This window comes from Rosa rugosa, chromosome 7 (assembly GCF_958449725.1).
Source record: "Rosa rugosa chromosome 7, drRosRugo1.1, whole genome shotgun sequence".
NCBI classification, from domain to species: Eukaryota; Viridiplantae; Streptophyta; class Magnoliopsida; order Rosales; family Rosaceae; genus Rosa; species Rosa rugosa.
This window is the reverse complement of record NC_084826.1, coordinates 21,396,477-21,421,515: the sequence shown is the minus strand read 5'-3', so window position 1 is coordinate 21,421,515 and position 25,039 is coordinate 21,396,477. Positions and strand designations below refer to the sequence as shown.

At 40.8% G+C, this 25,039-nt stretch overlaps 4 protein-coding genes across 4 annotated transcripts; 1 reads left to right on the top strand and 3 right to left on the bottom strand.

The window, feature by feature from the left end:
• The first annotated feature begins 4,222 nt into the window (after positions 1–4,222).
• Positions 4,223–5,746, top strand: LOC133721274 (thioredoxin-like 3-1, chloroplastic). Its single transcript, XM_062147843.1, has 5 exons — positions 4,223–4,778; positions 4,867–4,941; positions 5,107–5,173; positions 5,285–5,302; positions 5,412–5,746. Exons 1-5 carry the CDS (start codon positions 4,480–4,482, stop codon positions 5,508–5,510), a joined length of 558 nt encoding a protein of 185 aa, XP_062003827.1. The 5' UTR covers positions 4,223–4,479; the 3' UTR covers positions 5,511–5,746.
• Positions 5,747–8,015: 2,269 nt separating this feature from the next.
• LOC133721272 (uncharacterized) lies at positions 8,016–9,653 on the bottom strand. The gene is made up of 3 exons (XM_062147841.1): positions 8,613–9,653; positions 8,443–8,522; positions 8,016–8,328 (listed from the first exon to the last, which is right to left on the bottom strand). Exons 1-3 carry the CDS (start codon positions 9,495–9,497, stop codon positions 8,235–8,237), a joined length of 1,059 nt encoding a protein of 352 aa, XP_062003825.1. The 5' UTR covers positions 9,498–9,653; the 3' UTR covers positions 8,016–8,234.
• LOC133721273 (DNA-3-methyladenine glycosylase) lies at positions 9,512–13,062 on the bottom strand. The gene is made up of 6 exons (XM_062147842.1): positions 12,676–13,062; positions 12,304–12,375; positions 12,060–12,183; positions 11,179–11,249; positions 10,732–10,789; positions 9,512–10,652 (listed from the first exon to the last, which is right to left on the bottom strand). Exons 1-6 carry the CDS (start codon positions 13,057–13,059, stop codon positions 10,483–10,485), a joined length of 879 nt encoding a protein of 292 aa, XP_062003826.1. The 5' UTR covers positions 13,060–13,062; the 3' UTR covers positions 9,512–10,482.
• A 168-nt stretch (positions 13,063–13,230) lies between these two features.
• On the bottom strand, positions 13,231–17,733 carry LOC133721271 (gamma-tubulin complex component 3). The gene is made up of 4 exons (XM_062147840.1): positions 15,352–17,733; positions 14,789–15,236; positions 14,560–14,691; positions 13,231–13,508 (listed from the first exon to the last, which is right to left on the bottom strand). Exons 1-2 carry the CDS (start codon positions 17,622–17,624, stop codon positions 14,942–14,944), a joined length of 2,568 nt encoding a protein of 855 aa, XP_062003824.1. The 5' UTR covers positions 17,625–17,733; the 3' UTR covers positions 13,231–13,508; positions 14,560–14,691; positions 14,789–14,941.
• Positions 17,734–25,039: the final 7,306 nt, after the last annotated feature.

Below are 25,039 nucleotides of genomic sequence, written 5' to 3'. Positions count from 1 at the left end.
CTTCTATACAAAACCAAACTATACTCTCACCAACAACTCGTCCAAATGACCTTGAGAAACACCTAATCACCAATGATCACAATTCAGTACACGAATTACCAAGCGATTAAAGTTCGAATCCCCTACTCGAACAACAATCCTGAAAGTAATGCCAATCGAGGCGAAACCTCATCCGAGACCACCCAAAGTCTTCGGAATGCTACTACGATCGATATGTCAAAACCACAAGTCGATCGAACGCTCGAATCCTCACGGATCGAATAATCGAACGGTTCGAAACCGTAAAAATCATAACATATTCATTCGATCACCAAAAATTATGTATTATATATCAAAACGCTCATATTGAAGAGTAGATGATATATAAAACCAGAAATTGTCCCTTACATGGCTGGAACGCCGCCACAGAGCCGCCACAGAACCGCCGGACCAAACTCAAAATCACAACAATCAAGCTATCCAAAAATGTTTATCATGAAGAGTAGAGCAACTTTCATACCTGGAGCTAAGCCTAGATCGTCCTAGATCACGCTTGCAAGATCGATTAATCTCTGCCGTCTGATCAAGCTTCAGATTCGTTGTGCACCGCTGATTTTCAAACCTTGATCTTTCACTCACAGGCAAAATCGTCCTTCAAGGCGGGTATGAGGATGATCAAGAGGAGGAGGAGATTCCAAAACCGAGAAGGATCGGCCGAGACGTCGCCGGAAATTGGGAAAATCCGGCCGGATCCGATTTCGGTGACTATAGCTGCTCTGATCTCCACTTTCCGGTGGTTGCCGTCGCCGTCGAGCACCAGAGGGAGGATGACAAGGTGGCGGTGAAACGTTCTGCGTTGGTCTCGTCGCCGGCGAACGTCGGGAACGGCCGGAAAACTCAGGTTGGGTCATCAGGTTTGGGTCAGGTCGCGCGGGGGCTGAGGAGAGAGAACAGAGAAAAATCTGGGGAGGAAATTGAGAAAAAGGGAATTTTTGGGATGTTATGAAAAATCCAGAATTTTCTCCTATTTATAGAAAATTTCCCAAATTTCAATCGCTCATAACTTTCTCATACGAACTCCGATTTCCGCGTTCCACATGTCCACAAATTCGTATCGACGCGCTCTACGACTTTTGTGAAGGAAGTTTTTGGAGAAACCCAACGTATAAAAAGTCAACCTTTCCGCCCCCCCCCCCCCCCCTAAAACCATACTTTTCGAATAACAATTCGTCCGAAACACTTCCACTCCTTTCACGAGCCACGAAATCGTCCGATAATCACTAAATTAAATTTTGGAAAATCCTCGGAAAATAAATACGAATTTCCAGGGCATCACATGCTCTATCATATCAGAAAAGATAGAGACCATACACCTCTGAAAAGTAGCAGGTGCATTGCATAACCCAAAAGGCATGCGACGATAGACAAAGGTTCCAAATGAACAAGTAAAAGTGGTTTTCTCTTGATCCTCAAGTGCAATGGGGATTTGGTTATAACCAAAATAACCATCTAAGAAACAGTAGTACGCATGACCGGCTAACCTTTCCAACATTTGATCAATGAAAGGAAGAGGGAAATGATCTTTCCTCGTGACGACATTTAACTTAAGGTAGTCACACGCCAACCAGATTGGATTCTTGTAGAATTAACTCATTGTCATCGTTCTTAACTACTGTGATGCCAGCCTTCATTGGGACAACCTAAACAGGACTTCCCATTGACTATCAGAAATTGGGTAAATGATACCAACATCCAAAAGCTTCAACACTTCAGCTCTAACTACTTTGGTCATGGCAGGATTCAGACGTCTTTGTGCTTCATGCAAAGTCTTAGCATTGTCTTCAAGGTGAATCCTATGCATGACTACAGAAGGAGAAATACCTTTAATATCTGCTATCGACCATCCTGTGGCTTCCTTATGCTCCCTAAGAATCTTCAACAATTTTTCTTCTTGAGTAATACTCAAATCAGAAGCAATGATGATAGGCAATGACTCAGATGGACCTAAAAAAACATACTTGAGAGTATCAGGTAGTTGTTTCAAGTCCAACTTTGGAGGCTTGAAATGGAAGGGATTGGAGGGGATGAAGACAAAGGAAGTGGTTCTACCTTCGATTTCCAAGTGGCAGTATGTATAAGAGGGACATAATCTAACAAAGCATTGACCTCTTGAATAGAATTTTCAAAACGAAAAATCAGTACCATAGTGAGCGAGACATGCCTCTAAGGGGTCCTTAATTCTAGACTAGTGCAAAGTGTTTGTCACTAAGTTGTCAATCAAATTGACCTCACCAACTCCGTCATTCTCTAGTGGCTGCTTGCTTATACTGAAAATGTTGAGATCTAGAGTCATGTTTCCAAATGAAATTGTCATCATATATACCACTCCGACAACTAATGTTGGCGTCACAAGTAACTAATTTTTTGGATGACAAGTAGGTAATTTTTTACATGCTTGGTGTGATCGGAGCTGTTGATGGGTAAAGCAAGTTTCGGTGGAATTTCATAGTTAAGTCGATGACAAGCTTTGTACCAAGAGGTTAAGAAAATTAAAACTTGGTTGAAGTGAAAAGTAAAACGGAGTTGGGTGCCCTTAATAATTTTCGGGGTGCACCAAATGAGAAAGTGTAATTGTGTTGAATTTGGGAATCGTCTTGTTAGTCGAAAATGTTATATGTGATTGATAAATTTCGACCAATGAAATCGACCGTACCTAAAGTGTATTGTGTTGAAAGAAAAGGTTGTTAGTCATGGTTGGTCAAATCCTAGTCAAACTAGGGAAACTGGTCAGACCACTATATCGACGAGATTTGCGTCTTTATTTTCTTAAGGAAAGTTATTAATATTATTTGTGTCAGAATCTAGGACTCCAGTTACTTGAGGAACGGAAGGTTCGTGAATTCAGAACAACGTGAAGTGAACGACTTTGAAATCCAGGTAGGGGATTCGGGATTCTCCTCGATTAGTGGTTTTCTTATATTATGTTGTTATTCAAATGATGCATGTTAAGTTGTATGGCTTGGTTATGTTAAAATGCAATATGTACTAACCAAACTGTGGGAGATGTTGATGGCTTGAGAGCGAAGGGTGACACTGACTTCCTTGGGTTCGATCCCCTTAACCTCCGAAGGGTTAGCTACACTGGTCGGACGGTGCGCGATCGGAATGACGACCCAATTCCGTGTGTGTAGCTAGGTAGTGGACGCTCTCGCTACGCTTAAGTAAATCTCATTTATTTTGCAAAATAACAAAACCAAAGTCTTCCTCTGCTCCTCTCGTTTGCCTATCTTCAAAACCCCCTCATGCCTTAACAATTCAATCAGAATCAATTGAACCAATTAATTCCATCAAACCCACTCTGATGTTTTTCGTCTCAAGTAACCCTGAACATCAAAATCAATCCTTTGTCACTTGCTTCGTCATTGATGGGCGCATTCAAGATCTATAATAAGAATTTAGAACCCATGGCGGGAATGCCGTTGTCACTGTCGAACATGTTCTCATGGCTTTAAAACTTCTAACATCAAATTTGTTCTCATTTCCCATTCTAGGCACAAATCTGGTTCTCTCCCATTTTAGAAAACATGAGAGCACAGATCTGCTCTCGTTTCATGGCTAATGTTCTTGCGGCATTTACCCATTTTAATTAGCAAAGATACGACTTCGAATTTGAGTTTGAATTCAAGTGGGTTGAAGTTGAAATTGGGATCTTGATGAGGATGATGATACTCGAGTTATACCCAAAAACTTAGAGAGGTGCTTGGAGAGTAATATGATGAAATTGGGAGAGGTGCTTGGAGAAGGAAGAAGAAGCGGCCATATGGGAGATGGCTCCCAACTAACACTTGAGGTCTCCATGGTTAATTTGAGAATTTCCTTGTCAAGTGGGGCCCACTAGAGCTGAGTTGGCATGCCACATCAACGGTTTAACGGCTCTATTTCATAGACGCATGACAATGACCAATTGGATGAGAAATTATAATTCAAGGGGTTTCTTTGATGAAATTGGAAGTCCAAAGACTGAATTGATTTTGAGTATTTAGCCTTACTAAAAAAGAAAAAATTATCCTTGCATATGAACGAGATTAGATGATTGTAACCAAAAATAAGGAAAAATGAGAATCATAGTGGGCTGCAGTGGTGGAGTCAAAAAGCTCACCATGTAAGCCCAATAACTCCTCCCCAGAAGACTGAAAAATCACACAGAGTGGCCGCCTATGTTCGTATTGTTCTCATCCACTCCAACACTTCGCTTGTGGATAAGCTTTCGAGACCATTGCTCCCCATTTGCAAGGATGAAGACAAAAAAACCCTCGAGAAAGCAACTCCAACCCCAAAAGCTCAAGTAGCCAACCACATACACATACACCACCATTTTTGGGCACCAACTATGGTTCTTATACAAAACCCATCAGACCCATCATCCAAAAAATTTTAGTTCCTCTAAATTAAAGGCCATCGTAGCATTCTTATTCTTTCTTGCAGAGAAAGAATAGGAGGATGTCTGTTCTGGCAGCAAATTCTCACATTTTGTGTAGAGAAGTTCATCGCAGGGAGCATCAACAACAGTTTTGGAGTGCTGCAGGGGGCAGTTGTGTTTTGCCGAAATCTTCTGGGTTTGGCTTCTTCCATAGAAACAGAGACAGCAAGAAGATATTGAGAAGAGACTTGAAAGTAGAGGCCTTTTGGCCAGAGTCCAGACCCACTTTTGTAGAGATGGAACCAATAAACGACTCTGATCACCTTGATCATATATTAAGCCATGCTCAACAGCTCTCCCAGCCCATCGTTATTGATTGGTCTCTTTCATACTCTCACACTTTCCTACTACTATTTTTTATTATCTAAATTTTTATGGGAGTGTTTTCCTTTTTCGATTTTTGTTAGGATGGCAGCTTGGTGCCGCAAATGCATCTATTTGAAGCCTAAATTGGAGAAATTGGCTGCTGAATATGAAACCAAGTAATCCTCCCTATTCAAATTGTCACATTGGTTATCCTTGTCATCTAGGGATATTAAATTTGCATATAAGCGACTCCTTTACATGTTGTGATCATTGACGAAAAGACAATTACATGTACTGATCAACTAATTACTAACCACTGCAGTTAATTGTGCACAAAACAGGGTCAAATTCTATTATGTAGATGTCAACAAGGTGCCTCAAACTCTAGTGAAACGCGGAAACATCTCTGTATGCCTCGAATTTCACCCCTGCATTCTTTACATTTTACTTGCTTAGTAAGTTTTGTTTGCTATCTACACACAGTTATACTGATACATTCCTCTGTTTCTTTGTTGTCAGAAAATGCCAACCATTCAGGTGAGAATGGCAGAGTTCCTTTTGTGCAGCACAATTGAGTTTTGTTCATTATAGTAGTCCCATGGAAAATTTTAATTTTCTGAATGGTTTCTTGTTAAATAAAATGCAGTTGTGGAAAGATGGAGAGTTCAAGGAAGAAGTGATTGGAGGTCATAAAGCATGGCTTGTGATTGATGAAGTGCGAGAAATGATCCAAAAATTTGTATGATTTTTGTTGTTCTGATCTCTCTCCCTCCTTCTGGTCTTGTTACCTGTTTTTCATTTTTCCTTTTTGGGCCACTCCTCTATTCTTGTAATCTTTTTCCAAGATAATATATAGTGAAAGAACAACATGTACAGCCAAATTTCTTCACATCCTTTTTCTTTTCCTTCTTTTTTTGGGTACAGTACATCTTGTTTCGTTTCTGGCTGATAAAAATATTGTCTGATTAGGATTCTTTGTTCTGTTTTGTTATCTTTTATCTTTGCCTGCTAAGCTTTTTTAACTCCAACATTCAATTTCTAGTGAGCTTATTTTGTTGGCCAATTGTGCTATCTAAGTATAATGACTTGGTTTTGTGCTAGCATTATCTTACTAATGGAATGTTGGGTTGGATCCCTCAGTTCCTGTAGTAATAACGGTACCGAAAGTTAAGATTTTATTGAATTCGATAAACCAACTACACCTATAGGGATTTGCTACTGAAACTGGATCAGCGTTACCATATCTGCTTGGGAGTACTCGAGCATCATAACATCTTGTATTGCAGTTTTAGCAATAGAAAATGTATAGTTCTCGAGTCTTCTTCCGTTGAACTAAACCTCTTTCCCAACTGTATCTCAATTTTACATATTAGATCAAGTCAAACTCGATGCTGAAGGGGTATGATCTTCACCACTTTCCAACTCTCCAGTTGAAGAAACCCCTCTAACAAGGAATGAAACACCGAAATTTGAAAATCATCATTGGTGCGTTCAATGAAAACAACTAGAAAATGGAGTAGGGTTGACGATCAATGAAAGCTAGTGTGCTTGAAAGCAGTACCATAAAGATTCATCCCAAGATTTTGTCAATACAACAGACAATAAAAGCGTCCAGATTTGTGTGGCAAGTCTGTCATAGACGCTAATTCATTCCAGTAAAACAATAACGGTTATTCTATATTCCTGTCATACTCAATTAATAGACATTTTAAAGAAATTGTGAGGGATAAGTAGATCTCAGTCTCATTATTAAATACAAAAACTGAAGTTGGAACTTCAAACTCAACATTTATTCGCAGTCATCATATTCACTTGTTTCTGGTGAGGAGGATTCCTATGAAATCCCACTGTAGTAAGACACTGAAATCATGAGTTCACCTACACATACAGACATACTATAACTAGAGTAACAGTGAAACTTCAACTCAAATGCCTTTTGCTGAGAAGAACAAAAAAAAAAAAAAAAAAAGAAGAAGCCCCATTTTAACTCGTCAAGGGAATTCATGGCACCATTAGGAAATACCACCACCTTCACTCATCTGTTTATAGCGTATACCGAAACAAGCTCTGAAACACTGAAAATTTTGCCACAGAAAACCTCACATGCCCCTAATAATAACCTGCTGCTCAAATCCCTGTCAATCATTTCTTTCACTACTAGTCACTAATTCACCTCAAATGATTTAACACTTCTACACTTAAATGTCCACTACTTGATCGCATTCTCCCCTTCACAATACCCACTCGTCTGTCTCACAACCTTAGACACATATACAACCTGCTACTGAACACTTCTATATTCCTTCATTTGGAAAGTTCACTACAAAATATTGAAAATTGGCACCAAGCCATCAACCCTGCTAAAACATTTACATTCGCATCAAAAACTTGTCACCGAACACCTATCCTTGTAATCTCACCAATTACTTAAAAACCCCTCTGACTTGAGCCGTATGAACTTGTGTAACTCCTATATCTGAGTAAAGCCCTTACCCTCAATTCCTAATCTAGCAATCATCTCTTTAATTCATATAGCTGATTTCGTCTGCCATGTCTGCGTCTATGTTCATGACACTTCATATCCTTTTTGCTGGCAGTGTTTACATGTGTAACTACCATTGTCATACAGCCCACCTAAAAGAAAATACAAACTCCATAGCCAAGAGGAGAATATGTGCAACATTCAGCTAGAGCCAAGCCTCCGTATGTTTTACATTTCCAAAACCTATCAAGAGCCTAAAATTAACAGAACTTTGATACTACCATTTACATTACTGCCACTACAAGGTTCTTCAGGCTCTCAAGCAATTGTTCGAAACTGATGTTCACAAGTCTGAAAGTACTATTCTACTTGTAATTGGAAAAAATATTGTTCATACTCAACTGCCCACAATCGCCAAGCATTGTGTGTTCTAACATACTGTTTATGCATAATAAGCATACAGATAAGAGGTATTAATGTATTATCAATTCAAATAGTAGACTAGGGTTTATCATTGAGAGTTCTTTTTTATTCCTCTACCATACATATAAAAGGTTTAAGCATTATATCATTTGTGTATGCTAATAAGCATACTTGACAACTGATGAGCACACTCCAACTAAAAATTGCAAAATACCACCGAAGAGGTGGGATCCATAGCTCCTACCCAAGCATGTAAAAACAAACTCAGGCATCTAGCTGTGCTGAAAGCAGTGTTGATAATTGTAAGGAAAAGAAGGGGAAATAAACGTACGAACAATGATAAAATGACACAAATATTTTTTGTTTCTTATAAAAACCCAGGATGATTTTTAGTTCATGAAAATTTGAGAGGAATGACAATCCAGCAACACTGACCCCAGCTTATCAATGACAGCACATACATTAGACCAGCATCAGACACAGCGAATTCTAAACTCAACACTGAATTCATGCTTCCAAAACAACCAAATTCTAGAATTGAAAAGAAGAGACTGGTCATAAATCTTAAATTCCGAAACCAAAAACTGCCCTTATCCTCTGAAAGATAAGATCCCGCCATCCTCTCTCAGTATTCTCTACCACAGTGGCATTCCCGTATCTGCATAAAAACACATTAACCGGTAAGATTCTCAATCAAAAACCATCACAATCATCATACAATTAAATTAAGCCAAGAATACCGAAAACCACTAATCAAAAGCTGAGAACTAACCTGTCTTCCTCAGGAACATCCACATGGGTTAGCTTGACAACTGTTAGACCAGGTTCAGGCTCATCAAATGTAAGTGTCACCTGCAAAACCAAACAAATCAAACTCAATCCACAGATTACAGCACCAACCAATATCATATCTAAAACAATTCAAGAGCAATATATCTCTACCTTCGACTCAATCCCATCAGGCCAACTCCCAAATCTCCAATTCTGCACAATCAACTTGCCATTCTGCAGCTCCAAATTCTTACCCGTCACCGACCCATCGAAAATACTGAACTCTCCTCCAACCTCTTTACTTATCTTAGCATTGCTCTGAGTAAACCCCTTCCATCTATTATCATCCATCAAAATCTCATACAAATTACTCGCCCTGCAGCTAAACTTCTCAGTCATACTAATCGTCTTAAACCCTTTCTTGCTCTCCTTCTTCTTCACCTCCTTCTTCTCCACCACCACCACCACCTCCTTCTTCACCGCCGCCCCGGAACTCGTCGAATTATTATTAGCCTTCGGCGCAATCTTCTTCGCCTCGGCCTCATCCTTGGCCGGCCCACCCTGCGCCATACTCTGCACATAAACCCTAACCTTCTCCAAAATCACAGGCTTCCCCTTCGCCACCATAGCCTCCTTAATCCTCCTCCCAATGGGGCCCTCGTCCTTCACCGAAACCTTAACCTCGGGGTCCTCGTCGGCGTTCTCGTCGGCGATGTAGGGAATCTCGACGGCGCCGTCGACCTTGAGCAGCGATTTGCCGTCGGAGTCTCTGGCCTCGCCCTCCCATGAGAGACTGAGGCTGATTTCGTAGCCGGGGATGATCTTGCCCTTGCGAATGTTGACGTAGGCGTCGCCTTCGACCTTCTCGACCTTGTTGGTCTTGACGAAGAGGTCGCCTTCGCCGTCGAGGATGGTGAGGTTGGAGAGGAGCTTGGTGAGGAGGTCACGTGACCAGCCCAGGCAATCGGTCTCCGCCCAGTGCCAGTTGTGGACGTTCGCTCCGTCGGGTCTGTCTTCCACGATCCACCGCTTGTCGCCCTCGCCGTACTTCGCCATTGATTTGAATTGAATTGAGAGAGAGAGAGAGAGAGAGAGAGAGAGAGTTGTGGGTTTTGGATTGGGAATTGGGATGTGAGAGGGAGTTTGGGGGAAGAGAGAGAGAGAAATAGGAGTGAGAGAGGAAATCTGGAGAATTCTTGAGAGAGAGGAAGGAAGGGTCTAGAACTCTAGAATTAGGGAGGGGGGAGGCTGAGGCCCAATAAAGCTGGGGGACAATCTTTCTAGGTTTGGAGTAGAAGGATCTGGAAACACTGGCACTATCTAACTGGTTTAACTAATGGCGTTGACTGACTGGAAACCCTAGTCAATGTTAATTTCGTTTCATTTTTAAAATTTTTATGTCAATTATTTTCTTTTATAAAAGCTTAGAGAGATGAGACCTGCTCTAAAATCACTGTTTTTAAGAAACAATATGATAGAATAGATGGTGAATGCCTTCCTACAACAATACTTTTTCAATTATGGTACGAGAAGTTACTTGTAAGTTGCAACAATATGAGAATATGAAAAAATATTACGTCTTCCCTTCCATCACCAACACAAACATACAAACAAGTATGTGGTGAGGAAGGTTGAGAATTCAGTTAGAATTATGTTAGGTTAGGGGTTCTAGAGGATGTAACTATAAATTCATGGAGCTCTCCACAATAGCGTATATTCTGACCAAACAAAAAAGAAAAAAGCATTAACTTGGGAGTTAATTCCTACATATAGACTGCTGTATAGGGCTGACAGCGTTTGCTTCAGACACTACACGACTCGACGCCCCAAGTTCAAAGTTCAATTCTGCATCTAATGGATTGCCTGAACTTACATAATATCTTTCAAGTTCAATCCCAAAGTGACTACAATAGGTTCCAAATAGCTATGTGCATGATAATGTACATACAGAAACAAGAAAAAGGCTTAGAGCAGACATAATTACATGGAACCTTTTCTTTCCCTCCAAAAGTACCTTTACGGAATCCATGCTGCCCATAATCTAAGATGACGATGGCCTGAGAGTGTTCTTCGGAGCACTTATCCAAGGGGTACCTGCAATTGCAAATCTCCACAACGCATTGACGTGCTCCGGCAAAGCATAGTTGATGCCTACACGCGGACCAATCAACATGTTTTCAGGCAGGGGACCATCTAAGATTTCCAGACCACCTGGCCAGACAGTCATCTATTTCAGATTTACATAGATTTGTTAAACTTAAAGATGAACAGCCATGGTTACTTAGCATACCAGGAGTGTAGAGGGGGTGGTTAGACCATTCTGTAGAAAGTCCCAGGGCTTGACCGATCTGAACATACAGATCTTGACTTTAGCAATTCATAAACAGTTGACACAAAGAAAAAGCACATGGAAATGGACAAATAATCTATTCAAACACTCGATCTGTTTCTCCAAGAAGAGATCTATACATGTTTATAACTATTCTCAAGATTAAGTTTTGATACAATAATAGTGCAGATAAAACTTATTTTGAGGGAAAAGAAAAATAGTTAGAGATTTTATAAACATAGGTTTCTACTGTAATAGAATCAACATCCTTGCACCAAAACATCCAAATGGAAATAATTACAGTCAACCATCAAGGCACAAGCACTAAAAACAGAAGCTGTATTCTCAAAAAGAACAGACTGCACCAACAGAAGAATGCTTTAGAAATGTAAAGAAAAGGATGCTCACCTTTCCTGGTCCACTAAGGAGAACAGGCTTACTAGTCTTCTGCCCTCGACGTTGCTGTATGGTCTCCAATCCTACAGTGATTGTCATGATGCATGTAATTAATAACACTAGAGAGAAAGTTGAGAGCAGACAAGGAGAGGAAAACTTGTTTTAGGTAGTTAAATGTAGGGGAAAAAAATAATAAGAGAAGTTGAGAGACTTTAGAGCTTTGTTCTTTCTAGGCCTACTTTCTTTCTTTTTTGCTACAGACCAAGAATGGTCCCTGTGGTAGGCAGTTATTCTCAATCTCATCTTGTTAACTTTTCGGTAGATTCTGGCAACAAGTAATCAGCTAGGTTTCAGGACAAGATCTAAAGCTACACTAGCTTTGGATGCCTTCCAACTTCCAAGTACAGTTCTTTCAACTAAGCATGAGTCAAAACTTATTTTTACTTGGTAATGCTATCAGCAAAGAAGTATAACAAGTGAACTGCATTACAGGTTACCGCGCTCAAATGCTAACCTCACTCACCACCTGGTTTCCCTACCCCAGTTATTTATTCTTAACAATATGATATTGCTAAGAGCCTCAAATCACCCTCAATAATCCCAAGATTTTCCTGTACTTACACTCTACTCTTAAAATGCATCTACATCTTGGATAAGGAAATTTAAATTCAAAAGACTTTGTCCATATGGTTGTAAGGAGGGTTGGTTAAGTTCTGTGTGTATTTAATATATAGATTTCTGATCCCTTCATGGTGTGAGCATGATAAGACAAGGACCTTTGCTTGCCATTCACACAAAATTCAAGAAGCATAAAAATATTAGCAATTGGAGACAGATAGGGTAGCTCTAGTTATAGATAGTAAGGTAATATGACAATGTCTGCAGAAAATTACCACTAATTGGAGCGCAAGCACGTATTAGGACAGCCGCCCCAACTCCCTCCTTGTCAGCAACAACATTCAGCATCGAATGAAGACCATAGCAAAGATAAACATATGCATGCCCTCCTGGTCCAAACTGTGTCCAAAAACCAATTCATGACTGGTTAATCTATCAATATGAGTTCAGAAATTTTGACCAGTCTAAAATTTCAGGTCATAAACTTAAATAGGAAAACAACTAAGGGCAGCATCTCACAACAGGGGCCGTTCTTGTCGTTATGCCAAATCGACCGTGACAAGCCGAATCATTTGGTCTATAAGCTTCTACCTGACAGAAAGCATAACAGAAACAAGTAAGCAATCCGTAAATGAAACATTTTGACTAGTTTGCATTCCGACATTATGGAAAACAAAAGGGCAATCTAGACTTTGAAGCTTTTTGGCACCAGAAATGCAGTCCAGATGATCTCAAAATTGTCAGAATTACCAATTGAAAATCAAGGTAAGCCAAGCGAATAAAATACCCAAGCACTTAGAAACTGCAAATTCTTCTAGTTTCCCTAAATTTCTCCTAGAACAAACAGAAGAGGGAAAATTTCGAAGAAAAGAAGAGGAGCGAAATTATTACCTCAGTAATCTGAAGAACAACATCGTCTCTCCTAAGGAACTTGCCGAGCAAACGCGGGGCGAGGTCTAGGGCGTCAATCTGGAAGAATGTGTAGGGCAAGATGGTCATTTTATCCGCAGGAATCTCTGGGATTGGAGTTGAGTCGGGTTGGGGTTGACTCGGCGGAGTTTGGTCGCCGTCGTCATCGCTGGGTCGGTTTGAGAGTGTTGGCCGCTTGGGGGTTTTAGCGGCGACTCGTTTGAATGGCAGGGCTCTCTTCATTTCGTCTCTCGCACCCTGTGATATGTACCTGCGTCGTGATTTGTCCCCTTGGGTTTTGGCGGGTATTTGTTTTTGTTTACACTTTTTTTTTTTAACAAAAATTGTGCCAAAATTTACTACCATTACAAGCCGGGACTTGATTTGGATAAATTTCTCTCCAGGAGATGGATTTCACAAGCGGATGATTGAACGCCGAAGCTCTTTGAGTTTCAAGCTCACATTCGCCTAACTTACAAGCCTAGCCAGATTTCTGCTATTTGAAATCTTACTTAAACAAAATTTAATCTCATAGCATTTTATACATAAGAACAAGAATATCATCTCATAGCATTTGAATAGCTTCAATACACTCAGAACGCAGTTGGCCAGACCTCTCCAAAATAGTCACGGGAGGCCGAAAAGTTTATAGTTCACTAAATGATATGTTTCATGACAATTCCTTGGTAAGATAACATAAAAGAAACTAAATTGGAATTCATCCAAATTCACTACTGCAGCATATCAGCAATAACCCATTGCTCCCGCATTTCCATAACAGCTCAGGTAAGCGTGCTTTGTGGACCTCATGAACCCTGGTTTCAGCATTTCCATAACATGGACAGACATTATGAACTGGGATTTTTGCAAGTACAGAGATAAGTCATAGATACAAAAATCTGATGAAAAAAAAGCTACTCAATCTCCTCTGGCACATTCAGTGACCAAATAGAATGCCAAAAGTAGCACTATCAGAACATCTGAACACGCACATCCATTTTGTTACCCTAAGTTTGTCCACCACAATGCAAGGGGTAAAATCCTAATTCATTTTTTCACACACCCTCTCACTTGGGCTTAGAAGAAATTGTACTTGTATCAGATTTACAACTGCAAATTTCCTTTAATGTCACATTAACAAGTCAAAGTCAAAGGTAACACTCTTAGTTCTGAGATTAATAGGATTTTGACTATAACCAAAAGAAGGCATATGCTCATAGCTAGCAAACCCAAAATAATGCCCAAAGATTAAAAAAGGAAAAGAAAACTAAGGGAAAGCCCACCTAACATCAAGAGGATTAAAAATGGAAACTCATTCTACATAAAAGACTTGGAGTATAACCTTAAGACCAACTTACAGTGATCTTAACAAAGATAAGCACTACAGATAGCAAAGTAACTCTTCTGGATACATTTGAGCGTACAACATATAAAACAACAAACAAATACAAATTGTATCATCTTTGTAATGCAAGTACTCACCTTCAAAAAGTTTTGGATATCGACCATAATAACCTTCTGGTATCCACACAATAATATAATATGCACTCGTGCAGCTATCATAAAGTTCTCCAACAAAGAGAGAAGAGCAAGTACATATGTAACTCTACTAGGGTTTAGATTATCGCAAGGAAAGCTCTTTAATCATAATGTCTAAACGGTGGAATCACAAGGAACAGCAAAAATAGTGGACAAAAACATGAAATGCTTGAAGACTCAAATAGTTGAGTATCACGGTTACCAGAGAGAATAAAAAAGAGTTAAATAGCAATATCACTCATTATCTATCATTCATCTAATTCAGAACTATGATACAGATATACAAACTATGAGTGAAGGACAGCTCACAAAGCTGAAAGAACTCACCAAAAAAATCCCTAAAATATCAGCTGATACGTGTACACTATCACATCTCACACCCTGATCTACTGATGAAATACATCTTCAAGTCAAACCATAAACTTCCACACATGCCCATCAGAATGAAACAAACACCATCTGAAAACATTAAGAAAAAGATATTAGAAGTTAGTCCTGCAAACCACGTTGAATGAAATAAACAGTAAATATCAAGGAGATGAAGCTTTCCGACTACCTAACACTCAAGCAATATAAGGTAAATCGGTTGGTCCTGTCAGCCAGCTACAGCATGATTGTTCAACCATATGAGCCGGGAAAACTAATGAACTGAAAATGGTTTGATCGTGCCATGAATTGCAGATACATTTGCTTCAACCTTTACATTTTTCTACATACTAGGACGCAACTGGCTGTAAAATTCGGTGAAGTCAAGCCGAAACAAGAGGAACTTTAAATCAACATGTTGCTGCATGGGCAACTTAGAAATAAAATCCTCAAGCAATGACGAATATTCTTTTGCTACTGCATCTAGATCCTGTCCCATATTCCGAAGAAATTCACCAGCACGTTGTGTGAGGGCCTTCCTGCCATCACTAATCCAGGACCCAGGCTCTGAGGATCTATCATTTAATCGCTTTTTCGTTTTACTCTTGACTCGAGAGGGTGCAGAGGATTCCATGGTTCTGCAGCAAAACCAACCGACAAATATGAATTTACAACTTTAAAAAGAAAAACAAAAGAAAGTAGGTACCAATATCATTTGGTCACAAAATCACTGATGAGACAGGAGAATATTACCTTGCTTGCAACTCATTGATCCCTTCAGACAATCTATCAGCATGACTTCGAAATTTCAATATAAGATCAAACAAGGCAAAGAGTGAGCTGTAAAGGGTTTGGGAACGTTCTCCAAGGAGGGATTTCTCCACAATCGAATGGAGGTACTTTTCATGTGCAGCAAGTAGATCATCAAGGTCCTTGGCAACCTCCATTTCGTTCAAAAAGTCAGACCATGACACCTCCAAGACTTCAAACATAATATAGTACTGCAAGTTTGAAACAAAATGATTCATCTCATCCCAAAGAACCTGGCATCGTCTCAGAGTTGAAAGCAACGGCAACTTAACTGCATTCTGCAGCTTCATGAAGGAACGGGCAGTGATACAATTTGGTTTCATAGTCTTCCAAGCACCAATAAGAGCATGCTCTACTCGTCGAAGCTTCCACAAGAAATTAAATATTCTTAAATACTTTGTCATCACGGATTCCGTAAAAACAGTATCTAAAGGAACCCTTGCATCATATTCCAATGAGAATACATCCCAACCTCTATCTCCAGTTTCATGTGGCATCATCTTTACCTTCAATCTATCCAATATGTCGCGATCATCATATTGTGCATTAGACGATCGGATTGCAGTTTCCAGTAACCCAGCTAGCTGGAAAGAGCTTATAGTGTTAGCAGGCTCAGAAAGCTCTGGCCCAACAATATCCATTAGGTACTGAACAAAGTCACCCTGTCCAAGCAGTAAATACCGCTTTATTGCAAGACAGTGCTCCTTGAACTTATAGTGGTTGTATATAACATCCAACAAATGCTTATCAACTCTCTTTGCTGCTCCATCGACCAAAGACTCAAGAGCATCAGTTTCACCATATCCAAGACCCCATCTTCTTGTCGTGGTGCCAGCAGCAGCTGCAGCTTCTTGTGCAGCATCTGCCCAACCACGATCGTCACAACAGACACGAAGGAAATTAATCGACTTTCCAGTCCTCAGAATGCGTTGAGCAAGAGATTGTGAAATAAAAGAAGGAAGCATCCCAGCATGGAGCATGTAACCTTCCCTCCAAAGAGATTCAGCTTTCACCGGCTGACCCACGATAAAGAATTCAGCAAAAACATCTTCTAACTCCCCTTCCAAAACCCAACTCCTGACCATCTCAAACAGTGGGGAGCACACCCGACGGAGTAACCGCCCCATGAACTCGTGCACTAGTGGGTCCCCATGCTGAGCATGCATATGAATAGCCCCAGCCATTGCCCCACCCCTTAAAACCCTACATTTATCTACCAAAACAGCCATCAACCTCATTTTCACCATTGGCTCTGCAAACCAAACAGACAACCTCCTCATAGAAAGATAATTCCCCGAGCTCACCGTCTCTGAAACCAAAGGAATCGGATTCATCGCCTGTGCTTCAAGCACCGCCAATAACTTATAATAATCGGAGAGCTCATCTTGCAATGCAGCACAAAAAGCCTGCCCAATGGTTCCAACATCTTCGGATGGAAACCCATCCATACTCTCCGAGATATACCCCTTAACCTTCCTAAACAACCACCCCAATTCACAAAGCTTCCGAACCATAATCCTGGTAGCTCTCGGAACCTTTATCAAATCGGACAAAACATAGCCGTCCGCATTACTGTCGAATTTCACATACTTCCCATCAATTCCCTGACAAGCATACAACACATCTCTCACCAAAGCCTCTTCGGAAACTTCATTCTCTTCCTTAACCAAATTCACAAACTCCCTAAACGCAATTTCCCGGAGATTCTCCGGGTCCTTGGAAACTAACAAAACCCCATTGCTCCAGCCCTTTTCCCCACTTCCCCTTCCCCCCAAAACCCTCGACTCGTCGCCCGATCCGGCGTCGTTTAAACCCAAATTGGGCAACAAAACCGAAGAATCCAACTGGGAATTCACACTCTTTCGATCCTCTGATATAATCTTAAGCAAATAGATAACCGCCCACTTGTTATTTACACTTCCGGGCCCGGTTTTGGATGCGAACCTAGTATAAAGGTCGGCGAAAGTTAGGGCTTGCGAGGACTTACCTTGAGTGGCGAGTCGGCGTTTGGTGGACTCGGCGATTGCGGCGGCGTCCGGGGCGACGGAGGGAGTCAGTCGGCTGGAGAGTAAGCGAATCGCGTAGCGAAGTGAGGTTTGGAGATGAGGGGAGTTGGGATTTGGTGGGTGAGATTCGGAGGTGGAGTTTTGGGCGACCAAGCGAATGACGAGCTCCTTGACCAGATCTGCGACTTTTTGCTGGTCTTCTTCTTCCATTTTTAGGGTTTTGAAGGATAGGAGAGAAGAAGGGGAGAGTCTGGGCGAGAGTGTGTGTGACTGCAGCGAGCGAGGGTTTTTTGATTTTTTTTTTCAAGGGCGCGGAAATGAGAGCTTCAATTCTCTTATGGGTCATTTACCCATAGCACAGATTCTACATAAAACATTCTCACTTACCCCACCAACAAATTAAGATTCCCACTAACCCATTTAATAGTAAAATGTCAATTTTAACATTCGAAAAATTATAGAATTACAAATCTATATACCATCAGAAAACGTTTTCCTTCCTTTCTCTCTCCTCCCCTCGCAGATCTATTTTCCGGCGAGGAATGAGATGATCGAACTCTACCAACCGGCGGCGGAGGCGTGGCCGGAGACGGAGGAGAGCATCGGCAACGGAAGGGAGATGAAGGAAGAGATCGTGGCCGTGTGGGAAGAGATATGGGTGCCCAGATCAATTCTCTCTCTCTCTCTCACAGACGGACCGGAGGTGCCGATTCGGAGGTGGTGGGGCTTAGCCGCTCGAGTCTCAGCCACTACTTGCAGACAAGAGAGCAAGAGTCGTGGCTGGGCTTGGAGTCGAGTCGCTGGGATCTCGCCGGTGAAATTTTCAGCATTCCTTCCCCGAAACGCCTCTCTCTCTCTCTCTCTCTCTCTCTCTCTCTCAGCCAGTTCCCGGAAAATCTCGATCCGCTTTTCTTCCGCCTCTGCTTTTCTTCCTCGAATCGTACATGAATTGGCTGTAGAGAGAATCAGAGGCCCGAAGTTTCTAAACTTCCGGCAGTGTTTCTGCAATCGGACCGCGTCATCCTTCAAGTAGACCTTCTTCTTCTTCTTAGTTTTCCTATCCTCCTCTTTCACTAGACTAGTATCTTCAGTTTCATTACCAGCATCTTCAACCTCAGTTTCATTACCAGCATCTTCAACCTCAGTTTCATCAGATTTAAATAACTCGACCTCTTTGTTTTTCAAGATAGGGTCTCGATTCTTTACCTTGATTAGCATCGACAAATTCCAAGTCTTTCTAAACTTCCGGCAGTGTTCCATGACTTTGGTCTTCAGGACGATTGTTGAGGGACGGCTTGAAGTTCGCGAGCTCCTTGAGGTTTGTGCCTGGGAGGGTTTCTCAAAATGTGTTATTGGAGTAACAACATACAAAATGTGTTATGTCAAGGGCAATACAGGTCTATTGGGGGGCAATAGACGTTTTGAATTAATGTAATCTCCTCTTTTTTTTTTCTTTAATCAAAGTTATATTTGTGTAATTTTACAAAAATTAGTTCTCATTTCGGTAATCGAAACGTCTATTGGGGGGCAATAGACGTCTATTGGGAGGCAATAGACGTTTTAAAATTGATATAATTTCTTCGTTTTTTTCTTTAATCAAAGTTTTATCTGTCAAATTTTAGGAAGATTAGTTCCTATTTCGGCTACCGAAAGTTCTATTGGGGGGCAATAGACGTCTATTGGGGGGCAATACATGGCTGATAGTCGTCTATTGGGGGGCAATAGACGTCTATTAGGGGGCAATAGACTATCGGGGCAATAGACGTCTATTGGGGGGCAATAGGAGGCAATAGACGTCTATTGGGGGGCAATAGATGTCTATTGGGGGCCAAAAAACATTTCCGGTGAGATTTTCAACAAATTCCGGTGACCGGAATCCGGCGGCCGGTGACCGGAATCCGGCGAAAGTTGGCCGGCGACCGGTGACGGGCTCCGGCGAAGTCTCCTATGGTTTCTCTCTCTTCTATTTTCTCTCTCTCTCTAAGTAAATAAGGGGTGAGGGGTAAAATGGTATTAAAAAAAAATTAAAAACAAAAAAAAAATCTTAATGGGGTATTAGGGAAGACTCCCTTAGAGTGTATTGGGTAAGAGGGAATTAAAAAAACTCAATGGGGTTAGTGGGAAAAAAATCCCTAGAAATGGAGTAAATGGACAAAAACCCTTCTCTTATTGGATTTTCCAGTTTTTATTTATTTTTCACAAATTAAAAGAAAAATTTTCAAAATCTTCCTATCTTTATTATTTTTATTTTTTTCAATTAATTGCAACCTGGCCGCCGCGACATATTATAATTTTTCTATCCTTTTATTAGACAAATTTATTTTAGAGAAATTCTTACATAGAGCGCACTTGTTGCTCAAGACGAATTAGTCTTGGCATCCGCCTCACATTGAAGTCGAAGTCATTTATGACAACCATAGACGAGGCTTTGCTTCCCCTGCTATGATGAACCTAATCGACTTGCAAATGGAGAGGGTTGGTTGAATGAGTTGAATCTTTTAGATGGGGTATGGTTTACGCCCAATATAACTAAATAAATCAGAGCTAATTACTAATATATTGAAGAAGATTTTAGATATAGGACGTGCTTTGTTTTCTAATTTGTTAGAATGACACATTATGCCTTTGCCAAAAAAAAAAAGAAAAAAAGAATGACACATTATGAATTTCAATTTTTGATTGAATATGGCATATTTCTATCCATAGTTGATTGGTACAATCCAAACAACATCCATATTATACACAAACACTACTAAAAACCCAGTCAGTTGGATACTGAGGGTATCTGTCCCTTTTGGTGTGTATGGGCACGGATATTAGAATGTGTTCTTGCTTAACAAGTAATGGGTTTTAATGTTACCATGTTCAAGAAGGAGACATTTTATTCGCTTGCTTACTAGTAGTGATGTCTGTGCTATGCTGAGCGTATATTATTCATGCGGTTACAAACATATTAACTAAAGAGCATTCTTTTATACATTTATATGTGTATTTACATTTTTCAAAATAAGAGATGCTAACCAACTACTTTAGCGAAAAATTGTTACATTTATGTAACAAAAAAAAAAGTTGTTAGAGTTAGTCTTTGCATTTTGAAAATGGATTCAAACCCATAAGATTATATGTGTTTATGTGAAATGGGTTCAGCCAAACCAACTACTTTACATTAATTCCCCAGATGCTTCCTTAGTTGATTCCATCATGTCAGTTGCATCCTTGGCTGCGGGAAATAGCTCGTTTGAGGGGATGTTGCTAGATGTCAAAAATAATGATATCAATATGGAAGTGGAGTAAATGTTCAAATGCATGTGGAAAGGGCTTAACTGAAATGCGAGGTTCACATATAAGCATGAGTGTAGTTTAAGGTTTTATGAGCTGAAAAGGTATAATGGAAAACATTCTGTACATAAAATGTTTTAGTTAGTTTTTTGCTTGGTCATATTGTCAGTAACTCCACAATGAAGAAGGTAACACATATTATAGACAATAGATACATATTGATATTTATATTAATCTAGTTACATATTCAAACTAATGGAAAAGTTAACTGTAGTTTGATGAAGGTAGTTTCATAATGTAAGTCAACATTTTTGAGTTAGGTGTTGGGTTACCTAAGCTTGCTGCATTTCATGGTCTGGACATATTTAGGAGTTTACTTTGTGGCTTTGCCTCATTTGCTTCCAACACGAGGGACATGTTAGATAATACCGCCCATCTTCAAAGACAAATCTGGTCAATGTAGCTCTGCAAATTACTAATGTATCCTGAAATTTAAAGCAGGGTAAATTTAGTATTGAAATTTTTATTTTTATTTTGGAACAAAAGTTTATTGCATTAGATGACCAGTCAAAAAGCCAGAGTTTTACATATACTTAAAGACAGAAAAATGGCGGGGTAACGACCACGCTCCTATCTAAATAACGTAAACTCATTACAAGTCAATTTTGAGCCCGCTTTGTAAGCGAACCCATAAACAAAGAACAACTTCGTGTCTTCTAGGGCAAAATCATTGACTAGCATCCCTATTAGCCAGGAGCACAATTGCGATACCAATAGAGAGCCACTTCCTAGCAAACAAATAGGAGCAATTCCTTATCCATAAGCTACTTGAAAAAATGTCAATCTTATTCCAGATAATTACCAACTCCTGTAGCAGCCGTGATCCGAAATGATTGGTCATGGACCATATGCCGGCCCAAATGCCCAAGAATTTCCACCTCTTAGGCTAGGGACACTCTCATCACTAAGTGATCAATGAGGGTGGCAAGACACCCTCCCTATTGGCCTAAAACCTAGAGCCCATCAACCCAAGATTGAGCCCAGGCCCAAAAGCCCAAGCCCAACCCTGAGCAGAGTGAGCAGAAGCCTTTCCATTCTGCCATCCCATCTTCCTCGCTGCCATGGAATCCAGTGGCCTTCTTTTCCACCCCATCAGCCGTCGCTCTGCCAACGTTGATCAGCTAACGCTTGGCCAAAAACCGACGACCCGGATCTGCACCGGTAATCAGAGCACCACGAACCGACTTGACCCTAATGCCGATCTGTTATGCCCTATGCCTCGACCTCGATCTTCGCCGAACCCTAACTTGCAATCCGATAAGCCAAGATCCAAACCCAGGAAAACGCCAACCCAACAAGGAAACACGTCGCCGACACTCCCAATCACGCCTGAGAGAGAACCCCAGACAAAAAAAGCACCGCGACAATCCCAGACCGACACTAGACACAGGCGGATATTATGCCGCCGTCTGCTCGAAACCCTAGTTTTAGGTTCACTTGATATTACAGCTCTAAAAGCATCCTAGACTTGCAGCCACAGAATACCCAATAACAACAACAACAACAAAAAGCAAAAAACTTTAAATTTCAAATTAAAGATTTATGCTTTTCTTTTCTTATTTTTTTGCCAAAGAAAAGCAATTTTATTTAGTATTGAGATATGTGTGAATGTGAATACTGTTTAAGGAAAACTGAATTGGGAGAGAATTGAGTCGTACTTTCATTGATAATAAGGGCCTCTTTATATAGAGGATTACAAGACATAGAATCAGAGTTGTACAAGGAAAGATAATCGTACAAATGTACAATTAATCGGATATCTATGAATATCTCCGAGAATATCTTTAATTCAAAACGCTATTACAACTAGGTCAAGTAACCTAGAGTTTGGGCCAGACACATATTCTAGATTTACTTGAACACTCCCGCTTGTGTCGCCCAAACGTGGTTCTCCTCTCGTTGCCTCATTAAAAACCTTGCCGAGTAACAAAAACCCTGTGGGACAAAAATAACCTCGATCAAAGGGGGAAAAAATCACAACACACCCTTCACGTTTCGAGACCATACATGTAGACATCTCCCCCTGATGTCTGCATCTCCCCTTGATGACTACGGTCATGGGAGTTCGGATAACTTCCGCAAACGATGCTACCAACATGTTTCTCGAAAGTGGAATTTAGGCAATGACTTAGTGAGCAAGTCTGCCACACTGTCCTCAGATCGAACCTAGTTCACTTTGATCTTGAGGAGAGTCTGTTGTTGCTGATTATGCTTGGTGTTGTCGCTTTTGATGTAGCTTTGCTTCATTCGTTCAAAACAAGCAGCATTATCTTAAATGCTCGTAGGCTTATCTGTGGGTACATTTCAAACCACAATTGTTCGAACATGCATAATTATGGATCCAATCTATATACATTCACGAACCGCTTCGTGAAGAGCAATAATCTCCGCATTGTTCGAAGATATAGCAACTAGGGTCTGTTCTGTAGACCTCCAAGATATTGTGGTCTTATCCATGGTGAACACTTAACCAGTTTGGGAATGACCTTTGTGTGGGTCAGAGAGATACCCAACATCAGCAAAACCTTCCAAAACACTTATCGTTTTGGGATGGGGATAGAGGACGCAGGCCAGTGATGGCGACGTTCCTGGTGTATGATGGGTCCAAATCCATCGTCTCTCTGTAGGGATAGAACAAGCCCATATCAATCGTACATCTCAAGTACCGAAAGATATATTTTACACCAATCCAATGACGTCGCGTTAGTGCAAAGTTATATCTAGCTAACAAGTTCATTGCAAATGAGATGTCTGGTCTTGTGCATTGAGCTAAGTACAATAATGCGCCTATTATACTTAAGTATGGCACTTTTGCCTTTAGCATGTCTTCGTCATCATCCTTTGGACAAAGAGGATCCTTTTCAGGATCAAGACTACGGGCGACCATGGGGGTGCTTGAAGGTTTAACTTTGTCAAAATACCTAAGCATCTATCAACACGATGCTCAAGTTCCAAATTGAGACATAATCGTGTTCTCCCAAAATCCTTCATCTCAAAATCGGATTTCAAATGTTCAGTGGCTTCCCGGCCCTTAACTCTTTAAGGGCTTCTAATGAAGATCATGTCCAACATGAACCGTGATAGAATCCGAAACTTGCTATGTAAACGCGCGGGCATATCCCTTCCCAATCAAGTAGTCACTTTAGTGAGTGTTTCAACCTTATTGTAAACGCGCTCCGTGGTCTAGAGCCACTTGACTTGGGTAAATGAAGTTCACCATGAACCTTCATGTACATTCCGTATCTAGATCCCCATAGAGATACGTAGTGACCACATTTGTAAGCTGCATGTTCAGTTATTCGGAAACTACTAAACTGACAGGGTAGTGGAGTGCAATGACATCCATTACGAGAGAATATGTCTCATCGTAGTCAATTCCAGGGCGTTTTTGTAAGAAGCCTTGCGCCAGAAGGCGAAATTATCATATCTTTTTCTCAACACGCTTTCTAACGAAAACCCATTAGTCAATAGGTTTTATGTTACGAGGTGTTGGCATCACTGACTCGAAAACCCTCCTCTTCATTAGAGGTTCCAACTTAACCTGAATCGCATCTTTCCATTTAGGCCAAATTTCCCTACGTTGGCATTCATTCATCAACGGAGCGTGGTTCGATATCATCAGACTTAACAAACTCATGTGCAACGAAATGCGCGATTACATCATCAATCATGATTGAGTTTCTATCCCACGTCTCATGTACATTAGTGTAATTTTCATAGAGCTCTATATTCTCAGGAATAGGTTCTGACGTTGAAGCGTCCTCCAATGATAACCATAATACGGAAGATTCTCATGAGACGGATTTTGAGTGTCGATGATCCAAGGATTGGTTTGTGCCAAAGTATCCTTCGAACCCACGGGGCTCCCATGCATCCTAGCTGGGGCCATGGCTTGTAACGCCAGAGTGCCACTTTCTTTGGCATTTGCGCCATGCCTACCGTCGTGTAAGGTAGCGTTACGTCTTATCGTAGGGACGTCATTCCTTGCAGTCATATTTGCAGCAGATGTGTGATCTCGTCACTTTAATAGGGATCGAGATGAGACATAGTGGGGACAGACCACAACAATTCTTGTCGTTCCTACTGAACATTCGTGTTCTTATCTCCCCCTAACGACGGGAATACTGTCTCATCAAAGTGACAATCCGCAAGACATGTGGTAAAGAGATCGCCTAGCAAGGTCAATACTGTCTCATCAAAGTGACAATCCGCAAGACATGTGGTAAAGAGATCGCCTGCCTAGCAAGGCCATTAAGTGGCGGACGATTGTTGAAATCTCAAATCCA

Bases quoted from the DNA above. Each gene is read 5' to 3' on its own strand.
- LOC133721272 (XM_062147841.1), bottom strand. From the start codon at position 9,497: ATGGCGAAGTACGGCGAGGGCGACAAGCGGTGGATCGTGGAAGACAGA. The intron at 8,523-8,612 runs GTAGAGATATAT...TTGGTTTTGCAG, and splicing joins CTGATGGGATTGAGTCGAAG to GTGACACTTACATTTGATGA. The intron at 8,329-8,442 runs GTTAGTTCTCAG...GTTTTTATGCAG, and splicing joins GATGTTCCTGAGGAAGACAG to ATACGGGAATGCCACTGTGG.
- LOC133721271 (XM_062147840.1), bottom strand. From the start codon at position 17,624: ATGGAAGAAGAAGACCAGCAAAAAGTCGCAGATCTGGTCAAGGAGCTC. The intron at 15,237-15,351 runs GTAATATTCTCC...GTTTTGCTGCAG, and splicing joins ATCAATGAGTTGCAAGCAAG to AACCATGGAATCCTCTGCAC.
- LOC133721273 (XM_062147842.1), bottom strand. From the start codon at position 13,059: ATGGTAGTAAATTTTGGCACAATTTTTGTTAAAAAAAAAAAGTGTAAA. The intron at 12,376-12,675 runs GTAATAATTTCG...GCTTTCTGTCAG, and splicing joins TTGTTCTTCAGATTACTGAG to GTAGAAGCTTATAGACCAAA. The intron at 10,653-10,731 runs GTATGCTAAGTA...CTGTCTGGCCAG, and splicing joins CCACCCCCTCTACACTCCTG to GTGGTCTGGAAATCTTAGAT.
- LOC133721274 (XM_062147843.1), top strand. From the start codon at position 4,480: ATGTCTGTTCTGGCAGCAAATTCTCACATTTTGTGTAGAGAAGTTCAT. The intron at 4,779-4,866 runs GTCTCTTTCATA...GATTTTTGTTAG, and splicing joins CAGCCCATCGTTATTGATTG to GATGGCAGCTTGGTGCCGCA. The intron at 4,942-5,106 runs GTAATCCTCCCT...TGCACAAAACAG, and splicing joins GCTGCTGAATATGAAACCAA to GGTCAAATTCTATTATGTAG.